General features: G+C 43.3%; 1 protein-coding gene across 1 annotated transcript in view; it reads right to left on the reverse strand.

The window, feature by feature from the left end:
* Positions 1-300: 300 nt before the first annotated feature.
* Positions 301-26,772, reverse strand: part of MOCOS (molybdenum cofactor sulfurase) — a 373,116-nt gene continuing 346,644 nt past the window's right edge. Inside the window, exons 13-15 of the mRNA XM_039527389.1 lie at positions 17,676-17,802; positions 11,941-12,045; positions 301-549 (exon numbers count right to left, since the gene is read on the reverse strand). Coding sequence (XP_039383323.1) covers positions 403-549; positions 11,941-12,045; positions 17,676-17,802 — 379 coding nt within the window. The 3' untranslated portion in view covers positions 301-402. The remainder of the gene's footprint in view (positions 550-11,940; positions 12,046-17,675; positions 17,803-26,772) is intronic.

The raw sequence follows: 26,772 nt of genomic DNA on the forward strand, positions 1-26,772 counted from the left end.
AAATTGTTGGACTCATTTGGGGATCAGGGAAGAACAGACCATTAAGATCATTAAGATCTTTTTTATGGCAACAACATTAAACTTAGTATTGGAGTCATCCACCCTGCAATAAATCTTGCCCAAACCTGTTGCATCTTGAAGCAGCTGAGTTAAGTGAATTGTTAGGACTGATGCAACATATTCACGGGAGGGTTTAAAAAAGAGTAGGTGGTGTGTAATTACTGGGTATGTACAGACTGAGGATTCTAACATCTTCATCAAACAAAAAAATAATTTGAGTAGAATAAAATCAGAAACAAATCCATAGATTTTTTTTTAATAATTACCAGATTTTTTAAATACATGTAATGTGTTTGTTAAAGAGCCTTAATTATGCATGTACAACTTGTCCAGCCAAAGACACTATCCTGAAGTTTTTTCTTCATTGGATAGAGGACTTGGAATTTCTCCATCTTCCTTCAACACTGGAAATACTTGAGATCCCACTGACAAGATATTTGGAAGGGATGAGCACAAGGACTGGTTCATCAGATATATGCCAAAGTTTGTCTGAAGAACAAGAAAAAATAATCAGTGTATGCCAAATCCAGAACTGTCAAATCTCCAGTAGATCTCATGACAAAGATAATGTTCATAAGAACAATGTTGCTATAAGGACAAAACTACCAACTCTATATTATTAAATAGTTTTTCATTAATTAAATACAACAGGCTGGTAACCAAGAGTCAATGTCAAGTTATTCAAGATGCAGACCTAGAAAGTAACTGGATAAATAAAAGAATATTTCAACACCAGTCCCTTAGTTTACCTATTTAATTTACACTCCTCACAACCTGGTAATCTAATTAGCATTCTGGCTTTCTGAGAAATATATTTAATGTATTTCTGAGCTCAGTTTCCACAGCCTAAACCGCGTAAGGATGCACATATGTTCAAACAGTGAAGCAAAGCTTTGCATCTCCTACCATGCATTATTTGCTTTGTTAATAGAACTTCATTCTGACTAGCCTTTGTGAATGTTCCCTTCATTTGTTTTCATGAATATTTTGGTAAATTTTACTGAAAATATTCTGAATTGTGTTGATTAGTAACGCTGTAGCTTGGTGTCTGTCATTAGCTGTGAAGCCATCCAACAGATAAATATTAGAAATATTTATATATATATATATATATATATATATATATATATATATATATATATATATCCCTGTGATACACGTAAATACTGAACAATGGAGATAAACAATATTGCACAGCTGCTTCACTCATTGATAAGGCTATGATTATGTCACGGAGGTCACAGAAGTCACAGAATATGTGACTTCCATTGGCCTCCATGACATTTTCTTTTGCCTGGCTGGAGCTCCTAGCCAACCCCCACCCCCGCCCGCTCCCAGCCCCCACATTGATGGGGGCACCCTGCGATAGGTGGCAGGCGACTCCCCAAAGCTGCCCAGCCATGGCGGGCAGCCCTGAGAGCCCCAGCAGCAGTGGGTGCTGACCCCGCCTCCCCATTTTGTCAGGGATATTTTTAGTAAAAGTTAGGGACAGGTCACAGTCTTCTGTGAATTTTTGTTTATTGCCGATGACCTGTCCCTGACTTTTACGAAAAATATCCATGACAAAAACTTAGCCTTACTCCTTGACCTTTCATCTATCTTGTGTGCTGCAGTTTTGATTCTCTAAGGTGATGAACAGTCTGGCCCCAGTCCAGCAAAGTACTGACCACATGCTTAATTTAAGCATATGAATAGTCCTATTGACTGCAACAGATGTTTGCATGTATTTTTTAAATGTTATGTTAAATAAACTGATCACTACTGAGGTGATTCAGGGTGTGTTTTCCCCAACATGCTTTTGTTTCCTAACTGCTGGTAAATTAAAAAATGTGCAAGAAAGGTCTTGCTATCTTGAAAAATATTCCCAAATCCTTAGAATAGTTTAAGATAAAGAAAATTGTCACTTATGCATTAAAACTTTTTTAAAAGTGAAAATTGAGGTTTAAACTAAATGAAAATTTTCACATAAAGTGTCTGCTTGACTCAAAAAATTTTGATTTCTCATTAGAAAAACAGAAACCTGAAAACAGAAAATTTTCAGCTGAAAACTGAAGTGTTTCCTTTTTTTATTGCAGATTTTGATCAATTTTTTTGTTTCTGGCAGTCCACAGGCAATTTTTTTCAGTTTTCAATTTTTGAAAACTGTAAACAAATTCAGGTTGAGCCTTTTGACAAAAAGTCATAATTTTCCATGAAACCCCCTCTCCATTTTCTGAGTAGCTCCATTGTCAGAATTCAAATAAAGTAACTGAAATTGAGAAATAGAGCAAACCTAATCAGGTTAATTAAATATTTGTTAAGTAAATTATCAGAGGGGTAGCCGTGTTAGTCTGGATCTGTAAAAGCAACAAAGAATCCTGTGGCACCTTATAGACTAACAGACGTTCTGCAGCATGAGCTTTTGTTAAGTAAATGAGCCTTTTGTAAATAACAGCCAGGTAGTAGCTGAGTTTAGAAAAATATGCTTGATACTTTTCTTGTCCTATGAAAGGAAGGTAACATGGAAATATACAATAATTTTAAGTCTTAATGCAGAATTAGTGAGCATGGCTCAATGCAGAGGTCTTCTCCTTTTAGGCAAGGTGAAGAGCAGGGGCCTGGAGAGTATCTCAGTGGGCCTGAAACTCTTGTCTCAGTTTTTAATTTACAATCTTGAAAATAAGAAAAACTGCATGGGATTTTTTTAAACTCCTTATATACGTTTCCGCAGACTTGCTGGGATCTCAGACATCCAGCAGGGCTGCCATGACTGACCAGTGTTTATCATAAATGACTCCTCCTTGCCACCAGGGGCCAGTGCAGTTCCAGTGCCACTGGTGTCTTTCCTCCTTCACTCTCAATGATTCCCTATTTAGTGAATAATTGATGTATGTGAATATTGTCTCTGTCACATGTGAAGGTGAGGCCTGAGCTAATTTGCACAGCTATTTCAAGTGTGGTACCATGGTAACATATTTGAGAATCAGTGCTGTACAGAAATTCTGAAAACCATTAGGTAATAATGATGTATCAAGATGCTTTTCAAAAACTGTAGCTACCAAGATATGATCCAGATAAGCCATAACATTAAAATTCAAATATTACTGTCTAGTTTATTTAAAAATCTTCTATTGCATTAAATGATTACTCCCACTTTGCTTTTTCTTGGCAATAAACTGCTTTCTTCACAGGCATCAATTATTTGTTTTCAGCCTTGTAGTTAACCTACTGGGAATTGGTTTCTTTCCCCATAACATAATGCAAAGCTAATATTGTGCCTTAATTGTATTACTTGCAAATATCAGGTAAACAGAAACATAATAATGTAAAATGAATAAAATATTAGGTTACAATGCAACACATTTCACACAAATTTCATAACTCATTCTAAATAAACTTACTCTACTATTTATAATACAAATATATTTCTGTGTACATGTTATTGTATTGACTTCTTGGTTTATTTCTAGAATATAATTGGACAAATTATTCACAGTGTACAATTAAATTTATCTTTTTGAAAATTTATTTTTTTGAATTATTTCAGACCCAACTTTGATATTTACAAATTTGTTAATTAGTTGAAATTATTAAACAAATTGTACATGTGAACATATTTCAGAATTTTTGATTGCTCAAACACTATTTCAAATAGCCACCATTCAAAATTTGCTGCTTTGATCAGCCACCTAAGTGACATTATTATTTTTTTTTGCTCCCTAATTGGATGACTTCCAAAAAGCTTTCAAGATGGCTGTGTGTAAATAGTCGTGCAAATACTTATTTGGATGAGTACTCTGTGCTAACTAAAGGTAAACAAAAGTGTTTAATATCACTGAAGCAAATTTACCATTTTTATTCATTTTTAAAAAATTATTAGATCAGCAATATTTTTGACAACAAATAGCAAAACAAGCCTTCCTAAAAAGATTTCCATGCCAAGCCAATTTTACTTCGAAGATCACAAAAACTAGAATTTTGTCCTTTTAACATTTCACTATTAAAAAAAATGAGGCTTTCAGTCCCTGAGATTATAGTTTGCAGTTATGAACCACTTAATCTCTCTGTGTGCCTACCCCTTTCTGACTTCAAGGGCATTTTATTCTGCATACCACCTCTCCAATACAATCCAAGAATGAAGCAGAAAGTCCTGAGCTGTGATGTCTATGGCTTTATATACTTCTGATCTCAGCATGGGAGGAGTAACATTAGCTTCCCATTGCTCTTAATCACAATAGGGGAGAAAAATGTCAAACCACTTGTGTGGTAAAAGCACAATACATAACAGCAGGCATCTGAGTGCAATACACTTATCCTCATAGTACTGTCCTTATCTTCCCTTTGGGTGATAGATATAAAGTACTGCCATTCTTAAGTGTTACTTCAATTATATATACCACATAAATGGGTCCATGCAATGCATACTTCTTTATTCACACATAAATATGTTGGGTCTGATTCTCCACAAGACAATAGCCTTAGGTGCTAGGGCTGACAAAGAGGTGGACAGAAGAGACTTTCTTTTTAAAATACTTCTCTTCATTTTCTACTTAGTTCAGATTATAACTTGATGAGAATACAGCCTTGCTTGAACTGGTAACCATCACATTAAAGGCGCTGCATATTAGAACTTAATTTAGAGAGCTGAGAGGTAGCACTTCTTGATTTCATTACTGGGATTGCTGTCTATCAGTTGACTAATTAAACTCTCACACTGTGGGCCACATTTACCAATATGTAGCAAATGGATATAATGAACAATTCACTAACTCACAAGTGTGTTGCAAAGTTTAAGTACAGTAATTAATGTTTGTACAAGTGTTTCAGATCTTTGGAATGAAAGGCACTAGCACAGTGTAAAGCACTGTATCATTAAGATGATGATAGTGATAACGATTAATCAGATAAGAGAAGTCATTGTCTAGCTCTAGTAAAGTTTGTGTAAACAGTCCAATAAGCTGGAGTCTAATTCTGCAAGATGATGAGCACTCCTAATTCATGGTGACATCCCTGGGAGCAAAGGAGGCTTTGCAGGCCCAGGGGAAATTTGGCATCTTGCAGGACCATACCCTTAGGGCAGGTCTACACTATGGGGGAAAATCGATATAAGATACGCAACTTCAGCTACATGAATAACATAGCTGAAGTCGAAGTATCTGATATCGAATTACTTACCGTCCTCACGGCGCGGGATCGACATCCGCGGCTCCCCATGTCGACTCCGCTACCACCGTTCGCGTTGGTGGAGTTACGGAGTCGACATGAGCGCATACGGGGATTGATATATTGCGTCTAGATGAGACGCGATATATCGATCCCCGAGAAATCGATTGCTACCCGCCGATACGGCGGGTAGTGAAGACGTACCCTTACTGAGTAAATGCATGGTAGGGAAATGTGTCTTGGTATAGCTATATCCATGAACAGTAGTTATACCAGAACAAACTGGCAATATCAGTACACTGCACTAGTGCATAATGGGGTTTGCAACAGTATGACTAATTCTGGTAACTGAACAAGAAGCCAGTCTTACAAGGTGATCTGCATCTACAGCGGGACACTGCACTATGGCAAACGCAGTACAATATTAATGCAAAGACACCCAGGAAATGCACGGTGTGCATTTCACATAGGGTAGCGCCCTAGGCAGAGTTAGTAGGTATTTTGAATTCTGTTTGATTTATATGCTTGTCTAGTCTTTTCTACTTTACTATAGAACATACACCTAGGAACCTCCAGCATCACAGAGTTCTGTCACATAAGGAGAGTTATTTTTTTTTTGACTTGGCCACAAAAATTAGATGGAATTCTTAACTAGTGTTGTTTTAAAATTGATAGTAGTAGTCATCAGGTTTCCTTTGCAGGCGTGTTTGAATGTTGATTAAAACAACGTTATCGAAGTTTTAATAAATAAATGCAGTTGGATAGGCTGCATTGCTCTGGTTTATGTTAGGTTATCAACAACAATCTGTGTGTCACTAGCTAAAATTAATGGGCCTGATTTCCAGCAGTGCTAGGCACTTGTAGACCCCCATGGTCTTCAACTGGAGCTCCTGATGCTTTGCATCTCTGAAAAATCAGGCAAAAATACTATTTCAGCTATAAACATTTGATGATCTTTGTATTTCTTACTCTAATTTAACTTACTATTATAGCTCGATGGCAGAGCTCTACTGTAGGGCAACTAAGTTGCTAAATTTAGGTATATTTTTGTCATGAAAAAACTTACTACAGTAAAAGCTGTGTTATCTGGCACTTTATCAACCGGAAAGCTCTATAAACTGGCATTTCTGATCTTCAGTAGGCTTGCCAGGTGTCCGGTTGACGCGGGGCCAGCAGACTCCCTACCTGGCTTCGCATGGCTCCCGCAAGTGGTGACATGTCCCTGCTGCTCCTAGGTGGAGAAACGGACATAGGGGCTCCATGCGCTGCCCCTGCCCCACCCTGAGCACTGGCTTTGCAGCTCCCATTGGCCAGGAACCACAGCTAATGGGAGCTGCGGGGGTGGCGCCTACGGGCAGAGGCACCGCACAGAGCTGCCTGGCCACACCTCCACTTAGGAGCAGCAGGGAAATGTCGCCACTTGCGGGGAGCTGCTCAAGAGGTGTGCCGCCCGGATCTAGCACCCCGAAACCCCTCCTGTGCCCCAACCCTGTCTCGAGCCCCCTCCCGTACCCAAACTCCCTCCCTCTTAGTTAACCGGAATTTTTGACTTACCGTCACCCCCACATTCTCCCAACATGCCAGATAACAAAGCTTTTACTGTAATATGAAACATGGTTTCATATTATGCTAAGTATATTTCATTTATATTTTCATATTTCATAAGTATATTTTGATACTTAGCTTTTTTATTAAACATGTGGAATCTGATATCATAGAATCATAGTAATGTAGGACTGCAAGGTACCTTGACAGGTCATCATGTCCAACTCCTTGCACTGAGGGGCCACATAAAGCTAGACCATGGCTGACAGGTGTTTGTTCAACCTGTTCTTAAAAACTTCCAGTGATGGGGATTCCACAACCTCCCTTGGAAGCCTATTCCAGAGTTCAACTACCCTTACAGTTAGAAAACTTTTCCTAATATCTAACCTAAATCTCCCTTGCTGCAGATTAAGACCATTACTTCTTGTCCTACCTTCAGTGGACATGGAGAACAATGGATCACCATCCTCTTTATAACAGCTCTTAACATATTTGAAGACAGTTTTCTGGTCCCCCAGTGAAGAAGAGCTCTTTATAGCTTAAAAACAACTTCTGTTTCACCAACAGGAGTTAATCCAATAAAATATGTTACATCACCCACCTTTCCTTTCTAATAGCCTGGGTCCAACACGGCTACAGCAATACTGCAAACACTCAGTCTTCTTTTCTCAGGATTAAACACACCCATTTTTTTAAACCTTTACTCAGATGTCAGGTTTTCTAAAACATTGAGCATTTTTATTGCTGTCCTCTGGACTCTCTCCAATTTATCCACATCTTTCTGAAGTGTGGTACCCAGAACTGGACACGGGACTTCAGCTGTGGCCACACCAGTGCTGAGTAGAGTGGGAAAATTACCTCCCTGGCTTACATATGACACTCATGTTAATACACCCCATAATGATATTAGCCTATTTTGCAACTGCATCACATTGTTGAGTCATATTCCGTTTGAGATCCACTATAACCCCGAAGATCCTTTCCAGTAGTACTACCACCTATCTCCATTCTGTAGTTGTACATTTGATTTTTCCTTCCTAAATGTAATATTTTTCACTTGTCTTTATTGAATTTCAACTTGTTGATTTCAGAACAATTTTCTAATTTGTCAAGATTGTTTTGAATTCTAATCCTGTCCTCAATAGTGCTTATAACCACTCCCAGCTTGGTGTCAACCTCAAATTTTATAAGAACACTCTCCAGTCCATTATCCATGTCTTTAACAGAAATATTGACTAGTACTGGACCCAGGATTTACTCCTACAAGACCCCACTTTATACACCCTCCAGTTTGACAGTGAACCATTGATAACTACTCTTTGAGTATGGTCTTTCAACTAGTTGCACACTCACATTACAGTAATTTCTTCTAGACCATATTTCCCTAATGTGCTTATGAGAATGTCATGTGGGACTGTGTCAACAGCCTTACTAAAAATCAAGATATTTACATGTGTACTGCTCCCCGTCCCCATCCATCCTCTGGGCCAGTATTTCTGTCAAAGAAGGAAATGACTTGTTCTTGACAAATCCATGCTAGCTATTCCTTATAACCCTAATATTGTCTATCTGCTTACAAATTGATTGTTTAATAATTTCTTCCAGTATCTTTCCAGGTATCAAAGTTAGGCTGACTGGTCTATAAATTCCCTGGGTCCTCTTTGTCCTCTTCTTATTGCCTTTTATGTCACTTGCTGTGTGTAACTGATTTTGTGCCTTAGCCTTTCTGATTCAGTCCCTACATGCTCGTGCTATTCTTTTGTATTCTTTAGCGATTTGTTCATGTTTCCACTTTTTGTAGGATTCCTTTTTTGATTTTCAGGTCATTAAAGAGCTCTTCATGGAGCCATATTGGCCTCTTACTATTCTTCCTATCTCTCCTTCTCGTGGGGATAGTTTGCTGTTGTGCCTTTCATTTTGTCTCTCTGAAAAACTGCCAGTTCTCCTCAACTCCTTTTTCCCTTAGATTTTCTTCCCATGGGACCTTACTTAGCAGTTCTCTGAGTTTGTTAAAGTCTGCTTTTTTGAAGTCCATTTTTCTTATTCTGCTGCTCTGATTCCTTCCTTTCCCTGGAACCATGAAATGGATCATTTCATGATCCCTTGCACCCAAATCACTTCCCATCTTCACATTCACAATCTATTTCCTCCCATTTGATCAGAATCAAAAGGGCTGCCCCCTGGTTACTTCCTCCACTTTCTGAAACAAAAGGTTGTCCCTAGTATATTCCAAGAATTTACTGGAAATTTTGTTTTGCCATATTATTTTTCCAACAACTATCTGTGTAGTTAAAGTCCCTCATTACTACAAGATTTTGTGTTTTGGATATTTCTGTCATTTGTTCTAGAAATGCCTCATTCACTTCCTCTTCCTGATTTGGTGATTTTCAGGATACCCCTAACCATGACACCAACCCTATTTCCACCCCCGTTTTTATCTTATATCCAGACACTTTCCATTATTTCTTTCTTGACCTCAGTACAAGTGTATATATTCTGGATATATAATGCAACACTCTTCCCTTTTTTCTTTGCTTTTCATTCCTGAACAAGCTGTACCCCTTGTATTCCAGTCATGAGACTTATCCGACCAAGTCTCTGTGATGCCAGTTAAGTCATAATGTAGCTTATTTCTACAATGCTAAAGTATCTACACAACATTGCCTTTAATAACTTGGCTACCCAAGCTGCAAAAACAGTGCATTTATTATGTGTGGATTTGCCATGTAACAACTATTAACTTAAAACCTGTTCACTCTGTTTGCTTGTTGCACTTGTAATAACTATCTTATGGACAACTATTTACCGCTAACACTTTGCCAGGGTTCTTCCACTGCATTTGTATAATTGTGTACTGCTATCTTCCTGTGACCCTCACAAATAAAAAGATAGTAAACACCTCAGAAGAAAGAACATGGTGAAGATATATGGCACCTGAACTACCAAAGGAGTTGCACATCTTCAGTTGTGTAGGCATTTGAACACCCTCTCCACCATGAATGGCAAAAGGTTCAAGAATTGGGGAGCAGAACTCTTTCCCCTCTGTGAGTATCAGCAATATGTTTTACAGCTCTCTCTGTTTGCCATAATTCACTTATCTGATGCTAGGTTCTAAGGAGAACAGATTGCTCCCTTTGTTTGAATTGTGTGTTAATGCATTATTTGGTTCTAGGGGTACTTGTATCAAGAGAGCCTTTGATTACGATTAAATCAGAAATGCAAATAGAAGCTTATCACTGCTGTTGGGAGTATGCAGGACACGCTTCATTTCCGTCTCTTCTGTGAGCTTATGTCCCAGGGAGAGTTTTCTTGCCTCTTGAGAATTTCCTTGAGTTTGGAGAGGATTCCCTCAATGGAGACTGAGTAAATACTAGGGGCCAAGTTTAGTGTGGGTGGCACTTGTGAGGTGGGGAGAGTCTTGTCAACACCTCCCCCGACCAAAACTGTTATGCAGCAGGGCAGGATTCCTACTTGGTACTCAAGAGGGCATAGTACAGGGGCCCAGTTACTGCAACAGCTGCTCACGGTTGCCCTAAGGAGCTCTTGTCCTCAGGCTTCATGGTATAGCCAGGAGCCCAGCTACTTAGTGCACACGATGCTGTCATCTGTATGTACAAGCTAGGAATACATTCTGCTCCTTTTCAAATCAGCAGGACATTGTGCCTTGAAGTGCATCCCCCCCAACCTATCCTTTTTGAGTCATTTTACTCTGAGCCAGGCTGGTTAGCTTTTAGAGCTGACTGAACTATTCATTGCAAATTATATTCATTACAAATATAGCCCCTTGTTTGGTTAGTGAATTGTTCAAAGTGATCCTGGTTTTTTCCAGTGAATAAATTTGTTTTTCTGAAACCCTATTATCCGAACCTCTGCATTATCCAAATCTATTCCTTGTGCTCCAGCATGAGACATGTGCCCTCCGCAGCCTGTATCATATGCTAGGGGATGAGGAGGCAATTTGGATAATGTGGAGGTTTGGCTAATAGAGCAGAGACTCTGTCCAGGACAGCAAGGAAGAATAGCTCCTGGCTGCAGGGGAGACTACCCTGCTGCTGAATGGCATCTGCAGTCCTGCTGTCACAGGAGTGAGTGAGCGAGTGGGGCCCTGACAGTGGGGCCCACCAGGACCACAGCCTCCCCCTACACCTTGTGCCTGCAGGGATCAGGTGTTGTCAGTCCTGTGGCAATGCAAGGAGTGGGGCAGAGCAGAGACCTTGGGGCAGAGCAGAGACCCCTGGCCAGAACTGAGAGGAGAAGAATGAACCCACAGCCGCGTGGGAGCCCACCCCACTGCTGAATGGCTCCTGCCTCTAGAATATCCAAATTCCCAATTATCCAGATAAAATCCATGTGTATAAGTGTTTGCTGCACAGTCTGAATGAATAATTTCTCCACAAACTGTTAGCTTTGACTATGCACTATTTTTAATCATATTGTATGACTGATCAGCTATGTCACATAGTATGGCTTTTGCTCCCTGGTTGAATAACAAATTGTATAAACAGGAGAATAGTGAACAGTATATAATCATGAATTTATGGAGTGAATTTTCATGTAGACAAACATTCATGGTGAAATTTGTGATTCTTTTAGGATTCATGGATACCTAGTGGCTGTCTGAACACTCACAGTTCCAGACCAACATGACCTCAGGAACCAAAATGAACCATACCAGGCCCTTTTATTCACAAATAGTCACAAATCTATTCTTTACTCTTTGATCAGCTTTCTCTTCAACCATATTCACATCTCTGATCCACCCTTCCAGGGTTGTGACTTTCACAATAAAGGCAATATTTCTGTAATAAACATTGTGTAGGCTAACAATGATTTTCTGAAGGTCTCTGCTCCTGAATAATAAAAAAGGCTAGTAGGAATCCATTTGTGTTCCTAATAATCAAAATAAATACATCAAAAAGCTGAAGATATATAAATAATCATAGCAAATCTTGGTAAAAATGCATATTCCTTCTCCTGTACATTAATGAACAATGTATGAACCAAGAATGAGATGAACATTTTACATAAATAAACTATGTCATGTTAGGATTTCAATGCAACATCTTTCTGCAGACAAGACAAATGAAGATTATTACACCTTAACATTGAATATTCCAGCAAAAGATGCTACATTATATACATCATCAAGACTCTAAACCTTTCTGCTTGGATATTTTACAGGGTAACACTGACCTTTCTACCTCTGGTGGAGGACAGAGTCTGCAGAAATTCTTTGTTTCGTTGTCCAGTTTGTGGATCTATGCAGATTATTTGGCATCTGTTGCATGGACCTACAACCTGAAATTTCAACAGAAATAGGTTCTCAGACAGTTACATATTAGTCAAACAGTTACATATTAGCACTAGTCTCTGACCTTCATGGTATTTTAATAACTGAAACATTTCAGAGACCTTTTTGAACATTTTCGTACTATGTAAACGGTCTAAATCATATTCACCTGACTCAGCTATGTAGTCAAAGGGTCAAATTCTGAAGTCCTTACTCAATTCTTACTCACTCTTTACTCAGGCAAACTCCCACTTGGCTAAGTCTGAGACATTCTGAGCACCTATAGTTCCCACTGACTTTGTTTGGCTCATTAACATAAAGGGAAAGTTTGACTGGGAGAAGAATGAGTAAAAATTGGGTATTGCCTTTAGGATTTGAACAGAAGAGTTCTCTCTTAAGTAAGATAATAGGATTTGGTTCATGTTTGTTCACTGTGACTGAAATGAACAGATTTAGCCTCATTTTGCATTCTTTTCAGTGGTATTTTGTGAATGTTAGGAAAGCAAAATCTGCATTTTCTTAAGATGAACTATAACTACACTGCTGTGAATTTCTTTTGTCTTTTTGGGGATTAGAATAAAGATGACACATGCCAGTTCCACTCAATTACTGCATCAGAAACTTTTGCAGAACACTACAGTAATCAACAGTTCTTACAGTATTTCAACTTCCATAGTCTCATGCAATTTTCCTTACTTTTATAAGATTGAGTTTTATGCTTAAACAGATAATGGGGCAAATAATCAAAAGTCATGTTGTAAATGTTTCTATATGCTGATTTGGGTGTCATTTGGATTCTTTAGCGTGTATCTAAAACAGACAGTAAAACTTTCCAGTGTAATCATCCAAACTATACATTTGGCTCGGATTCTTCAGATAATACATTGCTGAATTCTAGCATAGTCGATATTTTATTAAAAAGAAAGAATAAGACATAAAAAAGGAGATTTTTTCCTCTGCTTTGCTTTGTCTCAGTGCAGTAGCACCTTCTGGTACCATTTCACTGGCATCAAGCACCATTAACATAATTCCTCCTGTTATTTCATTTGTATTTGCATCAACTCCAAGGGTATGTCTACACTACCGGCCAGATCGGCGGGTAGTGATCGATCTATCAGGGATCAATGTATCGCGTCTCATCTAGATGCAATAAATCGATCCCCGAACTTGCTCCCTGTTGACTCCGGAACTCCACCAGGGCGAGAGGCGGAAGCGGAGTCGATGGGGGAGCGGCAGCTGTCGATCCCGCGCTGTGAGGACGCGAAGTAAGTCAATCTAAGTCGATCTAAGATACGTCGACTTCAGCTACACTATTCTTGTAGCTGAAGTTGCGTATCTTAGATCGATTCACCCCCTCCAGTGTAGACCAGGCCCAAGTAAGGATTTACCAGAGGCTAAAAAAGACTATTTAAGTTGCTGACAAAGGCTAAAATTTCTAAAATCATTCAGCTATACTATTTCTGAGATCAGACAGAACCAAAACCCAAGCTCCAAATATCCCTAAGTTTGGGGGTGTTTGATATCAATATCAGTAGAAAATTTTGCTGCTTGAGACAATCTCTACTTTAAATTGGAATGTAACTCTGTTCTCTGTTTTTATAATACCTAGCACAATGGGGTCCTGAGTTAGACTCCTGAGCACTGCTGCAGTACAAATAATAAATAGTAATAATACTAATATGATTTGGCTGCAGGTCAAGGTTGTCCTTTGTTAAGTGTTTTAACCCACAAAGAAATTTCTTAACTTGCTGTGTCTCATATTTATTATAGCTAATTGAGCAAAGAACAACAGGGACTCAGACAAGCAGAGGCAAGTCATATATTTTCTTCTGGTACATACTATAGACAAGCTGCTAAACAATTGCCTCTCTTTCTCTTACAGTGCACTGAGCTCAGGAAAAGGGCAGTTATTTTTATGACAGCCTCTAGTCATTGCATCAGCACTTCTGCTATCCACACATTTATCAGCATCATTAAGCAGAACAGTGAACAAGCCACCTCTATGTTCCAGGTGATACATTTCCTACAAATACATATTGTATAGATATGGACCAATCAAACAAATCAACATTTGACGCATATGTGGATCGCTACCTAAAGTCTCACACTTGGCTTCTTCATTGACGAAATATCAAAGGCAACCCAGATTTCTGTCACAAGAATTACTTGATCCATTGGCTTAACCTGCAGTATTTTCTTGGCAGTTAATGTTGTATTAGGCATGGGATTGAGTTAGGCATGGTACACAAAGTTTACTTTAATGATGCGTATTTATGGAGTTCTATACAAATATTAACAAAATAATCATAATGATGAGGATTGGTGAATCTCAAAAGGTTCATTCGTTTATCTGAGGCATAACTGACTAGTACTCATTGATTTCATCCAGATTGGAAATACTAGGGGAGTAGCCATTCTACCATTTTTCAGTAAGAGATGGGCTCTAGCAACAAAACTTTCTCCTGGCCCAGCCTCCAACCAACCTTTGACCCCTTAGGGTGTCTACACAGCAATAAGCGACAAAGAGTCCTGTGGCACCTTATAGACTAACAGATGTATTGGAGCATAAGTTTTCGTGGGTGAATATCCACTTCGTCAGATGCTTTTTACAGATTCAGACTAACATGGCTACCCATCTGATACTTGACGCTACACAGCAATGTAAGCCCGGGCTTGAGCCTGGGCTCAAGCCTAACCCCCCTTGCATCCACACACCAATTGTATTAACCTAGGGCTTGAACCTAAGGTCCCAGGATCCTGGAGGGCTGGACAGGCCGAACCCATATTCAGATGGGACATAGGCTCTGAGCCCTATTGCTTTCCTGTGTGCATATGGCCCCAGTTTGACTGGAGTCCCGGCAGTCCTCTGGATGTATCCCAGAGTTCCCTGGGGCAACTTCCTTAGTCCTCTCTTTGCCGACAATCTGTGGTGCAGTCTATTGCACTGTATTGCAAAGGGAAGCCACACCTCCCTGTGCGCAGCAGCTCAGATCAGTGTTAACCCATTGTCTGCCAGCACGCTATCAGAGAGACTGCCGGGTTTTCAATGGAGACGGATCAGAAGAAGCTCTTTGCAAAGAGAGCTGCTTCCTGGTCACAAGTCCACAGCCAGATTTTGGTGCATGCTGCCAGGATGCACACGCAGCCCCAGGGAGGGAGGCCCAGGAGCAAAGGCCAGAGAGTGCAGCGGGGACTAAGCAGCTGCCCTGCAGGGATGAGGAGCAGCAGGGCTCCCAGCTCAGCACGGCTAGGGGAGGATGACCCCATATTCCCCAGCAGATCCCACTCCCTGCAGGACAGCCTCCTGGCTCCTGCTCTACTCTGCCTCCATCCCCACCCCCGAGCAGTGTGCAGCAGCGCCTGGGCTGTGTGGACTCCCTCCAAACTCCACAGCTTACACTGCTGTGTGGACATACCCTTAAAAATCTGGGCTGCTGGGACCTGGAGTCATTGTTTGGCTCATTACAAAGGTAGAGGTCATTTGCCCAATTTTAATCTCGATCTGAATGCTGGTCCCTTCTTCTGCAAAGTTCAGCTCTGCAGTTTTGGTTTGTATTCCTCTCCAATTTCACTATTCCAGAAAGAAACCAGGAAAACTGCTGAAGTACAGAGCTGAAACATTTTTCAAACCTCAGAGAAATTTAAGTTGAAGTTTTGGGTGAAGGCCCAGGTTGCTTCTTGTTTCATCAGAGCTGATTCACCCATGCCTAATCAGAACATTATCTAACATTGCAACTGATATAACAGTGGTAGAATTTAAGGATCTTTTCTTTCAATGCTAAAATAAATGATGAAACAAAAATAGACCCTTGATTTCTTAATTTTCTTTTGCTAGCCCTAAATATAATAGAAAAAAAAGATGGCAAGATTTTCTCTAAGACAAAAAGAGACATTGATAAGAATAGGAAGAGACAATCTGAGTGAATTGACACTGAGATTGTTAAGGTTTGGACTGTAAGATCCTTTTATAGATAACTGCTATAGCTTGTACCCAGTTTGGGTAGCCCAGGAGTCAAAGGTGCCCGTAATCTCCATTCATGCAACTCTATATAGGGAGAAGAGATGCATCAGAATCAGGGAATGCAATCTCCCATTAAATGGGCCGACAAAAAGGGCTCTTTAGAGCTGGTGTATCAGCAGTGGGTTAGCTAATCGAGTGCACTATCCAGAAAAGGACACAGGAGGTTAATACAACTTAACCCCCCAGCCCCCGCAACTCCCAAAACACCCTCACACACATATGCGGACAACTCAAGATGGTAACTCCAGTGTCTCAAGATACTTATGAGGCTGTAAACCATAGAAATCAGCATATCTCAGCAGTGGCCTGTACAAAATGTTTCTAAGTTCTCTTCTTTATCCTATGTTCTCTGTGCCTATCGCTTGGAATTTGTGTTTGTGTGGGAACAACTTCCATTTGCTGCCTCTACTGTTGCTATGGCACTTTTCAACCTTGGTTTGATTCCATCAGGCTTGCTGCCCATAGCTGATCTTAGAACACTGATCAGGCCGACTTCCTTGCTGCTTGACACAGCTGTAAAGGTGTGTCTGACAGTCGTGATGAACTTTGTGTGTGACTATGTGAAAGGGTCACGTTGGTCCAGCACAACTTTTATTTTGGGCAGTGGTTGTCGTTAACACGTCTTCATTTAGCCACGGTGGTAACTGTTACTGTAATTATTTCCCATTCTAAGGGTGTGTAACTTAAAAAACAACTGGGCTAAATAGTGACTTTATAAAATTCTGATTCATGGAACTAAAACGATACCTAGACACTATGGTGTCAAGCAGAAATACAAGAACTAGTGAAAATTCAAGATTATACACCTTACCCCTTAGCTTAATTTTTACATTAAAAGTACTTATATTATGTTTACTAACAAGCAAAACTCCTAAGTAAAGAAAGCAGTTGTCAGTCAGGTGATGTTTTAAAAACTGTGATGAAAGAGTATGTCTTGATTGCTTTTTTAAAATATCAAAAATGGCTTCTGATTTGGGTATGCATTTTGAGGTACTTTATGTCCCAAGTGAACATCTAAAATTAGGGCATTTGAAATTGAAGGCTGCTTCTCATAATCTGGGCTAAAATATTCTGTGGATGTGCCTCAATCTATACATTTTTAATGAAAATAAGAGGCAAAGGTTTCTGCCTCAAAAACTGCCATGGGGAACTTTTCTTGGTGGTGAACAATGCTTTTCATTTGCAAAGGGAAATTGGTGATTTGGTGAAATTTAAAAAAAGTGACAACATTTGACAGAACCTGCCTTTACATCACAGTCACGGCTTGTCTACATGTATAGCGACGCAGTGGGACAGCTGCACTGCTGTAGCACTTTAGTGAAGATGCTACTACATGGACAGAAGAGCTTCTCCCATTGGCATAGTTAATCCACCTCTGCAAGAGGCGGTAGCTATGCTGATGGGAGGTCTTCTCCTGGCAACATAGCACCATCTATACCGGGAGTTACGCTGATATAACTAGGTTGCTCCAGGGGATGGATTTTTCACACCCCAAGCAACATAGTTATACCAATGTAAGTTTGTAGTTTAGCCCTGGCCTAAATTTTGCAAAGAATTGCTCTGTTTTCAGGTCAGAATGCTTTATAACAGAAAAGTATTACTGAAGTCAGACTGTACCTGGAAACACAAAGCACCGATGGAAATCTCAGCCCACTTCTCTTCTTCAAAAGACTCTGTTGCACTGATCACAATGTTGGCACGGAAGCGTTGGATTAGTTCCTCGGTTGGTAATGGCTCTTCCAGTCTGTCCCAAAGATTCATAGAGCAGAAGAAAATAGACCATACTAATTAGCCTGCAGTAATTATTCACTCAGTTAGACTATCTAGTTGCTAATCTTATTCAATAAGATTTTTCTTCTACACAATTGTTAAGAACAGGTTTATAATGCAATTTTATTACAATTATGCTAAAGGGACAGCTAGCTATTTGAATAAAAATTGTAGTCTGCTAGAAGGCATTTTGAGAGAGAGGTGTATGCTGGAACTAAAGGGTAGATATGGAAGTATGTGGCACTGCAATGATAAATATGCACACCAGGAAAGGACCACTGTAATTTAATTTCAGCATTAGCTACTGTATTGAAGGGCTGTGGTACTGCATTTGTGGATCTTTTGGGTAACTGATCAAATAACTGGTTAAATCAAACTAAAAGAGGAAGCAGAACGAATATAGGGGAAAACTCAGAGGACATTCAGTGGCCTGTGAAGGCGACAAAACCAGTAAGAGAATGGTGTGAGAGAGAACTTATCCTTGAGATTTTTTGGAATGCATCAGATTGCACCAAATGGCAGATGTTAAAAAAAAAAAATCCACGGATGAAGATTTCCACACCTCCCTACAAGTGTTTTATTTGCCAGCGTATGGATGTATGAGTGTGTTGCGTTTGTGTGCATGTGCAAACCTGTGTATGTGAGAGAGACAGAGTGGCAGACAGCATATAGCATACAAATTTCACAAAGCTGGCTATAACCTTGAAATCTCACTCCTCTCTTTCATTTTTAAAGTGGAAACTTTGCTAGTGGGAAGAACATGCCAGCCTTAGGATTTCCAGAGAATGCTCTCTCAAGTGCTCCACCACTCCTAAGCATGTGAGGGCCATTTAATTTTGTCTAAGCTCAGATGTACATGAACTACTTCAAAAAACAGCACCACCTGAGAGCTGAGGGCTTTGAACTGTCACCCAAAATAGAGACAGAAGCCAGGAGAAACACAGAGGATTCTCTTATAGTAAAATATTTTAGGAAAATATTAGAAAATATTTTAAATTGTTTTGTATTTTAATTAAAATGGTGGAAAACTGTGTAAAAAAAACTTCTACAAAAATTGCTAGCTTCAAGCAATTATCTTGGCAAAACCGACATGTTTGTTTTTTAAAAAATGAGTGTGTTTGGTTCAAAATAGCATGACTTTTCCTTTAGGAGACAATTATGCATACTAATAAACGTGTATGTAGATTTTCCACACCAAATCACACAACCTGGCCCCAGCATTACCAAAACCGAGATCTCTTACTGTATTGCAGAGAGTCCAGGGATAGTTGTTGGGGAGCAAAATTCTCCATAGTAAAACTACAGTACACCACACACTTGAGACACTCTTTTTAATAACTTCAGCATAGGGGAGTAAATACAAATTGACACTGGGTTACTGATAGTTTATAAGGGAAGAAATAAGAGTGTGTTGTAAATAAGTAATCATATTACACAGGTTTCTTCTCTGTGCTTGGGATGGGGCATGCATGGGGGTATGGAGTGAAGGAACATTTACATTTTAAAAGAGCGGAAGTTCATACACTTTGTCAGAGCCAGCTTTCGGTATAGGCGGGATGTGCTATTTATTGCATATCGAGGCCCTGCACAACACTGGATCTTGGTGCTGGACCAGAGAAAGCAATAAACCTTGCTGCTGCCAGTGTTTCCAGTTTCTGGATTAGAGAATAATCTATCTGTTGCTTTGATAGTTGTGGCTGTCCTAGGGGACAGCGCTCCTCCCCTTAACAGCATATGCCCCGGCTGATTCTTTGTGGATCACCATCTCTCTCAATATTGTTTTGAAGCCCATACATTTATAGAGGAGTGGCTATATGTAGAACTGTCAGTGGAGACAGGTGTGGGGGAATTCTAGCAGTGGAGAGGGATTGCACTTGTCACTGCACTAGATGAGAGGGTTTCATTAGATGGGAGGAGGCAAACAGGAGAATTGTTTTTGGGGATGCAGAAGGGATGGGGAAGGGCTGGCATTAGGACCAGGCTGATGTACTCATCACTTGGGGGGGGGAAGGGGAGGGGGAGATTTTGGCATAGGACCTGTAAACTAGGACAGCTATAGATATTTATTTCTAGAGAAGAAAAGCATATTCACTGAGTTACACAGTAACTTAATTGACTCTGCTTAATGCTCCATAAAATGCAACATATCTATGGTTCTTATTTGTTGTCTCTGGGCTTGGCTACACTTACAAATTTGCAGCGCTGCAGCAGGGTGTGAAAACACACCCTCTCCAGCGCTGCAAATTGCGGCGCTGCAAAGCGCCAGTGTGGTCAAAGCCCCAGCGCTGGGAGCGCGGCTCCCAGCGCTGTCCGTTATTCCCCACATGGAGGTGGAGTACGGATAGCGCTGGGAGAGCTTTCCCCCAGCGCTGGCGCTTTGACTACACTTAGCACAAAGCGGCAGCGCTTTGAAGTGTAAGTGTAGCCAAAGCCTAAGTCTCATTTGAGATGGGACCATGGCATAGGAGTGGGTTGTATGTCCTGCTTAGGAAATGCTGAATAATCCAGGGAATATGGGCATCTTACCAAGTTCATGGAGGCCATCCCAATAATTAGTGCATGCTAAAGCATTTGCAGCTACATGAAATATAGTTTAGTGCCAGACAAAAGCTGGGTTTTAGGAATATTCAGATCTAGGTTTCTGTTTTGGCCTATTAGAAATCCAGAGGTTGGATCCAGAATCTTAGTTCAGGTCTATCTCTTTTATTACATTTATTTAATAAACAAAACTAAAAATAATTATGTGCATCTTCCAGTGTGTATTTCAACTAAAAAACTCGAGTGTTAGGTCAGACAGTTTTTTGTCCATCTTCAGGGAGGTGGTCAGCAACAATCACACCAGAGAGATGGATGTCTCTGTAGGGATATGATTCTGCAGCATTTTGTTACATTCTTATTTTTAATTAAATTGCAGTTACTGTTTTAGATCACCTCTCTAGAGCTGACTGCAAAGTGGAAGATTCATTTTTATATAGGAAAGGTAAAAACAAAGAAAAACTATTAAAACTGAATTGAAAACTTAAAAAAGTGTCTACAAAGTATAACCAATTTTCATCAAATAAAACAACCCTACATGTAAAGAAACTAATTACTGTTTCCCAGGGGAGAAAAGAATTTTAACACAGACTTTGCAGGTATAGGTTTTGAAAATAAATCATGCAGTTCAGTATTTGGAAAGTTATCATCCAGTGATTTAGGAACAGCTACAGAGTGGTGCTGCACCCTTGGGCTATAATTCTCTCCTCAGCACCCTTATAAAGTTGCTCTGCATGGTGGAATGGGGGGGATTCTTCCAACCTATGCTGCTCAACAAGGAAAGAGAGAGGGAGTTCCATGCATAGGAAGCAGGAGGCTTGGTAGGAAGAAAGACAGTGAGGTTGGAAAGGGGAGGAAATGAGAACAAAGATGTAGTGAGGGGCAGTACTGGGCAGAGACTTGAGGTGGAAGAAGATTGAATTCGAAATGCAACTTAGGGAGGAAAGCTAGTCCTAGTGATATACTGTAAATAACAAATCAACAATATTAGCTTTTAGCATTTAGATTCTAAGGGTCTCTCTTGTATTTGACGGAATGCTTGATTCTTCTTCGAGTGCTTGCTCATATCAATTCAAATTAGGTGTGCGCGCGCCGTGTGCACGTTTGTCGGAAGATTTTTACCCTAGCAACACTCGGTGGGTTGGCTGGGCGCCCCCTGGAGTGGCGCCGCTATGGCACCAGATATATACCCCTGCCGCCCCATCCGCCCCTCAGTTCCTTCTTACCGCCCGTGTCGGTCATTGGAACAGTGGAGCGCGGCTTAGCTGACCTCCACTTCCCTAGCTACTTGTAGTTATCTTGTTAATTCTTGTGTATATAGTTCAGATTTATATAGTTGTAGTTAACTTTATTCGTTTATAGTATAGTTAGTGTATATAGTTCAGAGGAGTTTGGGGATTATCCCCTTCCCCGCACCCGGTGCTGGGGCCCATGCCCGGTTCACCGGGTTTCAAACCGTGCTCGGCCTGTCACAAGCCGATGCCAACAAGAGATCCCCACGACTCCTGTCTTAAGTACCTCGGGGAATCTCACCTAACAGATAAGTGCCGCATTTGTAAGGCCTTTAAGCCGAGAACAAAAAAGGAGCGGGACTTTCGTCTCAAGCAGCTCCTGATGGAGGCGGCTCTTACTCCTCCGCCCTCGGCACCGAGCGCTGGACAGTCTTCAAGAAGCGCTCCCTCGACACCGGATCGTGCCAGTACTGCCAAGGCCTCTCGGCACCGGCCATCGCCGGCACCGACGTCCACTCGGCACCGATCCCTCTCCCCGAGGGCGAAGAGGCACAAGATTCCTGCTGCGTCTGAGCTGCCTGCTCCGCAGCCCGAGCGCTATACTAAGTCGGACCACCCGGCACCGATACCTGCCGTGGCACCGACAATATCGGCACCGTCGATTCCGGCCACGCAAGAGCCGTCGAGTCCGGTGCCTGAAAGCTCCCCGGTGCGAGCCGTGGTTGAGCTCACTATTCCCTCCACGCCGGAGACATTTTCCACGGCGAGGGAGTTGATTGCAATGACGGAGTCTGCGCTGCCTCAACCCCCGGCACCGCTGGTGCGGGTTATACAGTTGATCGGCAAGCCTGCCTTGATCAGACCACCCTCCGTCGGCCCTGTAGAGCGGCACCGTTCACGATCGCGGTCCCGCAGAAGTTCTCGGTCCCGTCACTGATCCAGGTCCCGACGCCGCTCGCAGTCCCGGCACCGTTCTCCATTTCGGTACTGGTCGTACTCGCGGCACAGGTCAGCGTCCCGTTCGCTGGCCCAGTACACTCTGCACCGATCCAGCTCCCGGCACCACTCCACGCACCGTGACTCCTGTAGCCACTCCCGACGTCGAGCCTCGAGATCTCGGTCGACCTCCTGGCACCGCTCTGGTCGCAGGTCCCGTTCTCGCTCCTGGTACCGGTATGCTTCCCAGTACCGATCCCCGGTGCCGCGTCGAGCGACGTCAGCTAGAGAGGGAGACTCTGCCCAGGGCTTTTCAGCTCCTCCATGGCCATCCAGACATGCATCAGTGTCGTCCCACGCGGGCAGTTCATATGCGCAGGACCGTGATTCAGATGTGCCCACCAGAGTCTTCCAGGAACCCCAGGCCCAGGACCCTGGCCCCCATCAGTGGCCATTCTGGACACCTTGGGCGTACCACCAGGCCGAAGGCGTACCTGTGATCCCATCTCGCTCTGTTCCGTCAGAGCATCGGGTGCCGGAGGCGACAGTTAGCCGTCCTACTCCGACCGGTACGGAGGAAGCCCCGGTTCAGCCACCGGACTCCCAGATCCCACCAGAACAGGAGGTCATCCAGGAGCACGAGCCCACACAGGACCCGCTTGTCCCCGGCCTTTCTTCTTCCTCCTCCCCAGATGAGGCGGTGGCAGGAACGTCCTCCTCGGGCCCTCCGCCAATCGACTTGAGGGCCCATCAGGACCTCCTGAGATGGGTGGCACTCAATATGAACCTCCAAGTGGAGGAAGTCTCGGAGATACAGGATCCAGTCGTAGACATTCTGTCGGCTGACGCCCACACTAGAGTGGCCCAACCGTTCATTCAGATGATCCAGGCCAATGTGGATACCATCTGGCAATCTCCAGCCGCTATCCCGCCTGCGGCCAGGGGAGTCGAACACAAGTACATGGTACCCTCCAGGGGGTACGAGTACCTATATGTACATCCTCCCCCCTGCTCCCTTGTCGTCCAGTCCGTCAATGAGAGGGAACGCCATGGCCAGCAGGCACCAGCCCCTAAATCGAAGGAGGCTAGGCGAATGGACTTACTGGGCCGTAAGGTGTACTCGGCAGGGGCCCTGCAACTCCGCATAGCAAACCAGCAAGCCCTGCTTAGCCGCTACAATTACAACACCTGGGCGGCAGTGGGCAAATTTACAGAGTTGGTTCCTCAGGACTCCCGTCAAGAGTTTGCTGCCCTCCTGGAAGAAGGGAAGAAAGTGGCGAGAACTTCCCTCCAGGCCTCAATAGATGCAGCTGACTCCGCTGCAGGACTCTGGCCTCGGGTGTTGCCATGAGGCGCATTTCATGGCTCCAGGCGTCAGGCCTTCCCCCGGAACTGCAACATACTATACAGGACTTGCCCTTCGATGGCAAAGGCCTGTTTTCCAAAAAAACTGACCCTAGGCTGCAAAGCCTAAAGGACAGCAGGGTCACTGTGCACTCTCTTGGCATGCACACGCCGGTGACTCAGCGCCGACCTTTCCGTCCCCAGCCTCACCGCCCTTACCCTGAGCCTAGACAAAGACAGGACTTTGCCAGCAGGCGTGGCCGAGGCGGTCGTAGGCATCAGTCAGGACCCCAAGGGGCCCAAAATCAGGGTCCCTCTAAACCACCAACGGGGCCAAAGCATAACTTTTGAAGGCACGCCCGAGGACAGCGTACCAGTTATTTCCCAGGATATGTTACCTCCAGTTTATTTCGTCCCCCACCTCCCACCCTCCAACCTCATCCCTCTTCAGGGACCCCTCTCACAAGCAATTCCTCTTGCAAGAGGTGCGGATGCTTCTCTCCATCGGAGCTATAGAAGAGGTACCAAAGGACGAAAGGGGTTCTACTCCCGCTATTTCCTAATCCCCAAGGCGAAGGGAGGTCTCAGACCTATCCTAGACCTGCAGGAACTCAACAAGTTCATGATAAAGCTGAAGTTCCGCAGGGTATCCCTGGGGACCATCATCCCATCCCTGGATCCCGGAGACTGGTATGCCGCCCTCGATATGAAGGATGCGTATTTTCATGTCACCATTTATCCTGCACACAGAAGGTACCTCCAGTTTGTGGCCAATCGTCAACATTTCCAGTTTACGGTCCTTCCGTTTGGCCTCTCTACAGCCCCAAGAGTATTCACAAAGTGCATGGCTGTAGTCGCCGCCTCCCTCCGCCGCCGTCGGATACACGTTTTTCCATATCTAGACAATTGGCTAATTCGAGGGACCTCCGAGGCCCAAATTACCCGTCATGTGGGCATCGTCAAGGACCTATTCCTGCATCTAGGCCTGATGATCAATATAGAGAAATCCACTCTGATTCCCACTCAGAGAATAGAATTCATTGGGGCCATCCTGGACTCCAATCTCGCCAGAGCCTGCTTACCTCAGCCTCGGCTTCAGGTGATGGTAACAATTATACAAGGTCTACGAAACTTCCCATCAACTTCGGCTCGCACTTGCCTACGTCTCCTGGGTCACATGGCTGCCTGCACGTTTGTAACCAAACATGCCAGGCTTTGCCTCCATCCACTCCAATCGTGGCTCACCTCGGTGTACCACCCGAGCAGAGACAGCATAGACATGATCGTCACGATCCCCCCGAGCATCCTAGGCTCCCTCGACTGGTGGTCGACGCCCTCCCTGGTGTGTGCAGGGATGCCGTTCCATACACCTCACCCCTCGGTGTACCTCACGACGGACGCGTCATCTCTCAGCTGGGGTGCTCACCTTGGTCAGTTTCGCACTCAGGGCCTTTGGTCAGCTCAAGAGCTGGCCTTGCACATCAATGTCAGAGAGCTGAGAGCAGTCCGCCTTGCGTGCCAGGTGTTTCAGCAACACCTACAAGGCCGTTGTGTCTCAGTGTTCACAGACAACTCAACGGCCATGTATTACTTAAACAAGCAGGAAGGAGCACGGTCCTCCCCTCTTTGCAGGAAGCTATCCAGCTCTGGGACTTCTGCATAGCCCAATCGATAGACCTGGTAGCGTCCTTTCTCCCAGGGGTCTGGAACACTCTGGCGGATCGCCTCAGCAGATCCTTCCTGTCTCACGCGTGGTCGATTCGTCCGGACGTTATCCATTCCGTTTTCCGGAAGTGGGGCTTTCCCCGCATAGACCTCTTCACTTCTCGCGAGAACAGGAAGTGCCAGACGTTCTGCTCATTCCAAGGCCTCTCCTGGGGCTCGATCTCGGATGCTTTTCTGATGCCGTGGACGAACCATCTGCTGAACGCTTTTCCACTGTTCCCGCTGGTTCACAGGGTCCTGCTAAAATGCTGCAGGGACAGAGCGCAGCTGATCATGATCGCTCCAGCGTGGCCCAGGCAGCACTGGTACACCATGTTGCTAGACCTGTCAATAGCCAACCCGATTCCCCTGCTTCTTTGCCCAGACCTCATAATGCAGGATCACGGCAGACTTCACCACCCAGACCTGCAATCCGTGCACCTCACAGCATGGCTGCTGCATGGCTAAACCGATCCGAGTTACGTTGCTCTGCCTCGGTACTACAGATTCTCCTGGGTAGTAAGAAACCTTCCCCTCAGTTAACATATCTGGCCAAGTGGAAGCGTTTCTCCTGCTGGTGCGAAACGCACAATGTTACTCCCACCGAGGTCCCGATCCATTCCATCTTGGACTACCTCTGGTCTCTCAAACAGCAGGGCCTGGCGGTGTCATCATTGAGGGTACACTTGGCAGCCATCTCTACCTTCCACCCAGGGGAGAGTGGCCGCTCCGTATTCTTGTACCCTATGGTTTCTAGGTTCCTCAAGGGCTTGGAGCGCTTATACCCTCAAGTTCGCCGCCCTGCCCAAACCTGGGTCCTCAACCTGGTTCTAACCAGACTTATGACTGCCCCATTCGAGCCACTGGCAACGTGCTCACTGCTATACCTGTCCTGGAAGACAGTTTTCCTCGTAGCCATTACATCGGCCAGACGAGTCTCCGAGCTTCAGGCTCTCACGGTGGACCCACCGTATACTGTGTCAAGGTGCAATTGTGACCACATCCGGCCTTCCTCCCTAAGGTGGTGTCAGCCTTTCATATCAACCAGGATATCTTCCTTCCGGTCTTCTTTCCAAAGCCACACTCATCGAGAAGGGAGCAACAATTGCACTCCCTAAATGTCCGTAGGGCGCTCGCATTTTATATTGAGCGGACAAAGCCCTTTCGTAAAACGCCCCAACTCTTTGTCGCAG

Source organism: Mauremys reevesii, linkage group 2 (genome assembly GCF_016161935.1).
Source record: "Mauremys reevesii isolate NIE-2019 linkage group 2, ASM1616193v1, whole genome shotgun sequence".
NCBI classification, from domain to species: Eukaryota; Metazoa; Chordata; order Testudines; family Geoemydidae; genus Mauremys; species Mauremys reevesii.